The sequence below is a fragment of the Camelina sativa genome, chromosome 8, assembly GCF_000633955.1.
Source record: "Camelina sativa cultivar DH55 chromosome 8, Cs, whole genome shotgun sequence".
In the NCBI taxonomy this organism is placed as follows: Eukaryota; Viridiplantae; Streptophyta; class Magnoliopsida; order Brassicales; family Brassicaceae; genus Camelina; species Camelina sativa.
Window position 1 is genome coordinate 24,691,209 of NC_025692.1, and position 8,500 is coordinate 24,699,708.

The 8,500-nt window shown below is 42.4% G+C and overlaps 2 protein-coding genes across 2 annotated transcripts in view; both read right to left on the minus strand.

Annotated features, from left to right (window-relative positions):
• The window catches only part of LOC104708415 (polygalacturonase inhibitor 2-like), a gene marked incomplete at its 5' end in the record, with an annotated part of 2,110 nt that extends 1,659 nt beyond the window's left edge, over positions 1 to 451 (minus strand). Inside the window, one exon of the mRNA XM_019229165.1 lies at positions 304 to 451. Within this exon, the coding sequence (XP_019084710.1) occupies positions 304 to 451 (148 nt within the window). The remainder of the gene's footprint in view (positions 1 to 303) is intronic.
• On the minus strand, positions 2,383 to 3,018 carry LOC109125982 (uncharacterized mitochondrial protein AtMg00810-like). Its single transcript, XM_019228836.1, has one exon. It carries the CDS (start codon positions 3,016 to 3,018, stop codon positions 2,383 to 2,385), a length of 636 nt encoding a protein of 211 aa, XP_019084381.1.

Here is an 8,500-nt window from a genome sequence, read left to right on the forward strand (position 1 = left end):
GGTTAGACAAATATACATTTTGTTAATGAGACTAATCGATATGACTACTAATGGAAACCAAACAAAATAAATATAGAGTTATTTCACCTGTAAACTTGTTCCTTTTAAGCTCAAGATACCCGAGTTTAGGTAATGAAGAGAGAGAACTAGGTATGGAACCATAAAGGTCATTGAAGGAAAGGTCAATGTACTCAAGATTCTTGAGCTGACTCAGAAACTCAGGAACCGGACAAGTGAGATTCGTCCAGCTTAGTCTGAGGAAAGTGAGTTTCTTGAGCTTGGCGATAGTAGGTTGGATGTGACCAGTGAGGTTAGTGAGTTTGCGGAAGATAAGGGAATCAAGATAAGGTAAGTCACCGACTTCAGGGGGGATCTGACCGGAGATCTCGCCGTCTTGAATGAAGAGAGAGGTGACGCGGTGGTTAACGGTGGCGTCGCCGCACTCGAGGCATTACCAAGAGCAGCAGTCAGTTTTGGGGTCCCATGAGGCGAGGTGGTAAGGGTTATTAAGCGATTTCTTGATTTTGAGGAGGGTGATTTTGTCATCTTTGTGACAGAGATCTTTAGCTAGAGAGGTCGTGAGGAGGAGAGTGGACGACAAGAAGAACAAGAGCAATGTCATTGTCTTAGCCATTAGAGTCTTTGTGTTTTTGTTTGAGTTTTTACGGAAACTAACTATGTATGATTATAAATAGCTATGAATTGAGGGAGAGCATGGTGCAATACAGATGTATTATTGATTATTGATGACTAGACCACGATTAAAACAAGTTTCAGTGCAGATTTCAAAATATCCATTTTTGAAAATATTCATTTTTCAAAAAAAAAAAAGCATTTTCCCAACATTATAAATGTGCCAGTGCATCCAGAAGATGTTCTCACAAAGACAGTGTTAGGATGTCTCCTTCTCCAACAATGTAATGTGCAAGTGACTTGTTGCCTTTTAAAACCCCGGCTTTCCCACTCAACTCCAGTTTGTTTGCTACTTTCTCCTTCAAACTCGCCACGTTTTCCGACAAGGACTGAACTGTGATCTCAATGAATTGCCCATCATCGACGTTTGGAACAGAAACATTGATGGTAGAGGAACCCTGAAAATGTATGATTGCTAGTTAGATTCAAAAAGTCTTACAAAAGAAAAAGAAAACAAAGACGGTAAGAGTCAGTAGGAAGAACACATTACCGGATGATGAGCAAGAAACTGGTCTTCTGGAACAAGAGTTGACTCGTCAAACGTTTGTATCTTTGGCTCTGTATCCTTAGATCCCAGTGGAGGCTGCATTTGTGGTGGTGAGTTCTTCAGAATGGAAAGGTATCCATGTATTCGTTGTCGCCCGTCGGTGTACTCAACTTCAACAAAATACTCAAAAGCATGCAAATCAACTATGGCCATCTCCGGTCCCTCCTCCTCCTTTTCCCTTTCATGCACTTTCCCAAGCAGATTGAAGAAACCCTCAAGAACGGTCTCCGTACTATCACCCTTCTCCTTCAGTTTCTCGATACATAGTAACACTCTCGTGTAACCAAGAACAAGCTGAGAGTAAAAATCGTGTCTGGTATCAGATGATACCATAAACCGAAACAGAGGCTCCAGATCAGGTTTCAGAAACACGCTCTTCATCAAATCCTGCCCAAAACACACCCCGAAAACAGACACAAACTGGGCAGTGAGCTTAATAATATCAAGCTCCTTGCGAGTGATCCCTTGATCAGGAAGTAATGGGAAACTAATAGGTTCTGCATCATGAGTTTGAGGTCTTAACATCAAAGGCGAGATTCCTGCTGGATCATAAATATCAGGTTGGATATCATGCGTTACCATTGGAGGCTGATCCCAGTCGTTGTACTCCATGTTAACAAAATACTGAAAAGCTTGCAAATCGAACACAACCATCTCAACTCCCTGTTCATCCTCCTCCTTTCCAAGCACTTGACGAAGAAGATTGAAAAAACCATCAACAAGAATGGTTGCCGATCTAGTACCCTTCTTCTTCACCTTTTGGGAACGCAACAGGACTTTGGAATAACCAAGAGCAAGCTGGCCGTAGAAGAAGTGTTTGCTATCAGTCATTGACTTCTTCAGGAAGACAAAGTGAGGCTCAAGCTTGTTTGATTAGGTTAATCCCATCGATCATTGGTATCATTGTATTGACAAGATTATATATGAGTGGATGTACAAGATAGCCGTTGGGGGCTATTAACTAAGCTTCCATATATACACAGCAGAATATATGTATTCATATACTAATACCCTCCCGCAGTCGAAACGGGATGAGGATGGACTTTGAGACTGGACTTGAAATCACGGAACAGAGATGTAGGGAGACCTTTGGTGAAGATGTCGGCATACTGATGGGAGGATGGGACATGGAAGACACGAACCTAGCCCATGGCAACCCGTTCACGGACAAACAAGATGTCTAACTCTATATGCTTGGTGCGTTGGTGTTGGACCGGATTGGTAGAGAAGTAGACGGCGATTATATTATCGCAGTATACTAGTGTCGTCGTGTTCAGAAGGCAATGAAGTTCAAGGAGAAGGTTACGTATCCATATTGTTTCGGCCACAACATTTGCAACACCGTAATACTCGGCCTCAGCACTAGAGCGAGAGACAGTGGGTTGGCGCTTGGAGGACCAGGAGATTAGGTTGTCACCAAGAAAAACGGAAAAGCCAGAGGTGGAGTGGCGTGTATTGGGACAACCAGCCCAGTCAGCGTCAGTATAGGCAGTGAGTGTCGTTGTCTTGGAGCGAGTGATGTGTAGCCCTTCAGAGATGGTTCCTTTGAGATAGCGGAGGACGCGTTTCATGGCGGTGAAGTGGGGCTCACGAGGGTCATGCATGTAGAGACAAATTTTTTGGACAGCATATGTGATATCTGGCCTAGTGAAGGTGAGATATTGGAGAGCGCCGACAAGACTACGGTACAATGACGGATCAGCAACAGGAGCACCGACTTCAGCGTGGAGTTTGGCGGAGGTGTCAACCGGAGTGGTGACCGGTTTACAGTAGGACATGTTTGCACGATGGAGGATATCAGCCGCGTAATTGTGTTGGTTGAGAAATAGACCGTTGTTGTCCTTTCGAACCGCAATGCCAAGAAATTAGTGAAGTAGACCAAGATCAGTCATTAAAAATTCAGAATTAAGAGAGGAGAGAATGGACCTGAGAAGAGTCGGGGAAGAAGCAGTGAGGATGATATCGTCGACGTATAAGAGAAGATAGGCAAGTTCAGTGCCTTGGCGATAAACAAAGAGAGACGCATCACACTTGCTGTTGTGGAAACCAATTTTGGTTGCATATTGAGAAAATCTGTGAAACCATGCCCTTGGAGATTATTTGAGACCGTATAAAGACTTCTTGAGAAGGCACACATGATCTGGTTTGTCGGGATCAACAAAGCCCGGCGGTTGGTGCATGTAAACGGTTTCCTCAAGGTCATCGTTAAGGAATGCGTTCTTAACATCAAGTTGGTGGAGAGGCCAGTCACGTGCAACAGCCAGGACAAGAACAGTATGGATTGTCGTTGGTTTAATGATAGGACTGAATTTCTCCTCACAATCAACACCTACTGGTTGTGATTTGCCATTTGCGACCAACCGAGCTTTGTAGCTAGACAAAGTGCCATCTGCATGAAATTTATGACTAAACAACCACATAGAACACACAATGTTCATATTCACAGGACGGGGAACAAGATCCCATGTACCAGCAGATTTTTGAGCCGTATACTCGGATGACATCACCCCATTCCAGTTAGGGTCACGAGCTGCTTAAACATGAGAACGAGGTAGAGGAGAAATGTGAGTAGTGTAAGGAGAGAGAATGCACTTTGGTTTGGTAATACCACTTTGACTCCTTGTGCATATACGAGGAGGAGCTGGTGGTGGAGGAGGTTGTTGAACAGTTGATGGTGGTGGCGTTGGAGGAGAAGTAGGTGCCGGTGGTGACGGTGGAGATGGAGGCACCGGAGGGGAAGGGGTGTGGGTGATAACGGAGGCGAGGGTGGAGACGTCGGTATCAGAGGTGAAGGAGGTGCGAACGGAGGAGATGGGGAATCGATGGGAAGCAGTGGTGAAGGAGGTAGAGGAAGAGAGATAGGAGGAAGATAAGAGGTAGGAGGAGACGGTACAGGAGAAGCCGAAGGTAAGGATGAAAACGGGAAGGAGGTCTCGTCGAAGACGACGTGGCGAGAAATAATAATACGATGAGTAGCAAGATCAAGACACTGATAACCACGGTGATTAGTTGGATACCCGAGAAAAACGCACCGTGTGGAACGAGGAGATAGCTTGTTCACAGTCGTAGGAAGAAGGTTGGGATAACACAAACACCCAAACACCCGAAGATGATCATAAGTGGAAGGTTTGTTGAAGAGGCGAGTGAAGGAAATCTGATTTTCAATGGTCGTCGAGGGAAGGAGATTAAATAGGTGAGCTGCCATATGTAAAGCTTCAACCCAGTAAATGTTGGGCATGTGAGCTTGAAAAAGAAGAGCACAAACAAGATTGTTAAGAGTACGTAGAGTTCGTTCCGCACGACCATTTTGAGCAGAAGTATAAGGACAAGAAAAACGAGCATGAATACCATGGGGGGAAAAGAAAGCCTGCATTTGACGATTGTTAAATTCACTACCATTATCACATTGAAAACTTTTTATAGGAACTTGAAATTGGGTTTTAACATAGTTAAAAAAATGTAAAAATTTTGCAAAAACGTCACTCTTTTGACGAAGAGGATCAATCCAAACAAAATGAGAAAACTGGTCAAGAAAAATAACGTAATACTTGATGCCACTCACACTGGAAACAAGAGAAGTCCAAATATCAGAGTGTATTATTTCAAAAGGCAAAGAAACAGACGATGAGGAAGAGTAAAAAGGATGATGGATATGTTTCCCTAGCTGACAAGCATGACATAAACCAAAAATATCTGTTTGAGAACAATCAAATAAACCAGAAGAAGACAAAATACGAAAAACGGAGTGGCCAGGATGGCCTAAGCAACGGTGCCAAGTAGAAGCAGACGCGGTAGCAACGGGGGCATGAGGAGACGATGGAAGGGATGGGGACGTGACGGAGTAGAGTGGACCAGCACTATTACATCGGATGAGAGGGGTCCGAGTGCGAAGATCCTTAACAAGAAAACCATAAGGGTCAAATTCAACAGTACAAGAGTTGTCAACCATAAATTGATGAACCAAAACAAGATTTTTAAAATTCTAATACACAGAAGAACATTCTTAAGATGAAGAGGACGAGAAGCAGAGGGAAAAAGAGTGCTACCTGAAGCAGTGACAGGGAGAAGAGAACCATTACCGACAGTAACACGAGATAGAGAATTAGGAGAAGAAGAGGAGAGAGTAGAGAGAGTACCAGAATGGGAGGTAAGGTGAGCTGTTGCCACAGAGTCCATATACCAACTAGCATCCGCAAGGTCCGTAAGAGTCATGGTGTTGAATGCGCCGGCAAGAGCAGTGGGTATCATATCTGTCGAAGGTGTGGAAGGGGAATGTTGTGTGAGGTACGCAGAGCCATTCGGTGATGGAGCAGAGCCGAGAATGCCGGAAGAAGGCCGGGACGGCATGGAAAAATGAGGCGATGATGGGGGAGGACGATGCAAAGTAGACGAAGGAGACCACGTGATGGAATTGGGCCATGTGGGCGTGTTGGGCCATTGGGGAAACATGGGCCATTGATAGGGTTGAGGCCATGGCCAAGTAGGTTGCTGAGAAGGCAAAGGCCCGTTATTCCAATTGCCACCGCCACGACCTTTGTTGTGGTTGGAGTTACGACCATCACGGTTGCCTCGATTGGTGCGACCCCCACCGCAACTGGGTTGGTGAGAGGAGGAGGAGGACGCCGAGCGGGAATCATATTGGTAGGGTGAGGTAGCAAGAAGAACCTGAGGGGATGATGCATTATCTACATGCGACGGATCAGGACGACGGAGAGTTTTGAGACGATCTTCCTCATCTTTGAGCATGGATCTAGCATCATTAAAAGAGCAAGGAGGAGACCGATGTTTAATGACATTAATAATATTATCAAATTTAGAACTCAACCCATTGAGAAGATGTCGAACAAGCGCACGATCCGTGACAGGAGCATTGATGTTTGCAAGAAGATCAGAGAGAGACTTCATTTTCTGACAATATTCATGAACAGAGAGATCACCGATCTGGAGGTTGCGAAGCTCATTCTCAAGCTGAATAGCACGAGCCTCCTTGTTGTCTCGAAATAGATTCTCGATGGTGGTCCAGAGGTCACAAGCGGTGCATTTCATCTTCAAGACCGTCTTAAGGAGAGATTCGGAGATCGTTCCATAGATCCACATTTTTATGGTACCATCGACCTGTGACCATAGAGTGTCCGTCGGACCGGAGGGAGCGGATGTGCCGTCGAGGTGGCCAAGAACGTTGAAACTATGGCAATGAGTTTCGAACAATTCTCGCCATATGTCGTAGTTCATCTGATGCATATCCAAAATAATAGGAATATGAGCCTTGATCTGGGTGAGATTTAAGGAGCGATCAGAAATAGAAGAAACAGGAGTAGGAGCCGCCATTGTTGGGGAAAGGAAGAATGAAAAACAGAGGAAGACGTAAAAAGAAGAAACAGAGGAGAAGAGGAGCGTGTTTTTTTTTTTTTTTTTATAAGAGAGAAAGGATAGGCGGCTGATTAGAGCACTAGCTCTGATACCATGTTTGATTAGGTTAATCCCATCGATCATTGGGATCATTGTATTGACAAGATTATATATGAGTGGATGTACAAGATAGCCGTTGGGGGCTATTAACTAAGCTTTCTTATATACACAGAAGAATATATGTATTCCTATACTAATAAAACTCAGGTTTCTTCAAAACACTCTTCTCCAATTCCAGCAGAAAATAGAAACCATAGACAGCCTTAAACTGAGCAGTGAGCTTAATAATTTCAACCTCCTTGCTCGTGATCCCCACAGGAAGGAATGCGAACCTGGTAGGTATTGGAGGACCAAGAACAGAGCGTACTACTGCATTCTGACTAAGCTTTTGCTGGTGACAAGGATCTGAGCTCCTCTCGACAATATTTGTGCTCTCCGAATTGTTTTGCCCCAATTGCAACTCATTATGCTCCGAAATCGACATGATTTGTGAACGGCTTCGAGATCTAACGCTTGGAAATCTGTTTTGACTTTGGTAGACTTTTCTTAAACCTCTTTTTCTTAAGTATCCTCTCTTCGTTAGCTTTTTTTCTATGATTTAAACTTTTAGTATAAGCAACCCTATTTATAGACTTCAGATTCTAACACAAAAATAGTAAATTGCTAATTACTACTTTCCCTTTTTTCTTATTTTCCTTTTCTTCATGATTTCCTGTTGCTAGCTTAATAATATCTTTTATTAAGCAAAATAAAACAAATTACACTCGAATCCATCGATGGCATCGAACGCCATGGACATTTGTCTCGTAACAAAGGCTCAACTACATTCGGAGCGGTAACAAAAGCATGAAAACCAAGAGCTTAATATCTTTTTTGTACCTTAATTTGTCTTCTTTCGTAGAGTTTCCTTTTTCTTGCAATGTTCAACATATTCCTCTGTTTTTCCGATTCATCAATCAAATGAAACACTTTGAAAATGTGCTATGAATTCATCAAATTCGAGTTTTGGTTCGTTGCAGAGCCGTGCCTAGAGATGAGAAGGTCGGAGGCAGTATCCTAAAAAAACCTTATAATAATAATGACATCTCTAGTGAACAAAGAATCAGAATAAAAATAAAATATTATTTCTAAAACATATTTTTTGTTTTAAAAGATTGTTTACCAAATTTTTAAAACCAGTGTTTTATAACTTTTTTTTTGGGAAAACTACCGTTGAGTAAGAGACACAACTCATAAATAACTCAAAAATGTTATCAATTATAACCTAAGTTGAGTAATCAAGCGACTTTGTTTCAATATTTCTTTTTAATTTCTAACAACAATACTAATTTCAAAAGAAAAAAAAAATCACAATCTCAATTTATTAAAACATCACGTTTAGAACTTAGAAGGTTAAGAGAAAAATAATAAAAGCATTTCCTCATTTTGTTAATAAACATCATGTTTGCAAATGCCTTTGAACGTTTCTACTTTCTATAATAAAATTTTGTCGTAAATTCACATTGTAAACAAACTCATAATTGAATGTTTTTTCTTAAAATGAGCCGGAGGCGAAGGCTTCATATTGCCTAACGTAGGCACGGCTTCGTTGTATTATATTAATCAATCTAGATAACGGATAACTTTTTTTTTTATTGTAAAGAATCATAATACAACGCCCTTTATTCTTTCTTTCTCCCTATGCTGCACCTAGACGGGGACGGGAACGGGAAACGGGTACGGAGACGAGAATGGGAAACGGCGAAGTAAATATTTAGGGATACGGGTACGGGTACGGGTACGGGTACGGCAGGGGTATGTCAGTTTTATAATATATAAAATATAAAAATATCCATATATTAGTAAAATAAA

Excerpts from the sequence above, each read along its gene's own strand:
- LOC109125982 (XM_019228836.1), bottom strand. The coding sequence starts at position 3,018 with ATGTCCTACTGTAAACCGGTCACCACTCCGGTTGACACCTCCGCCAAA.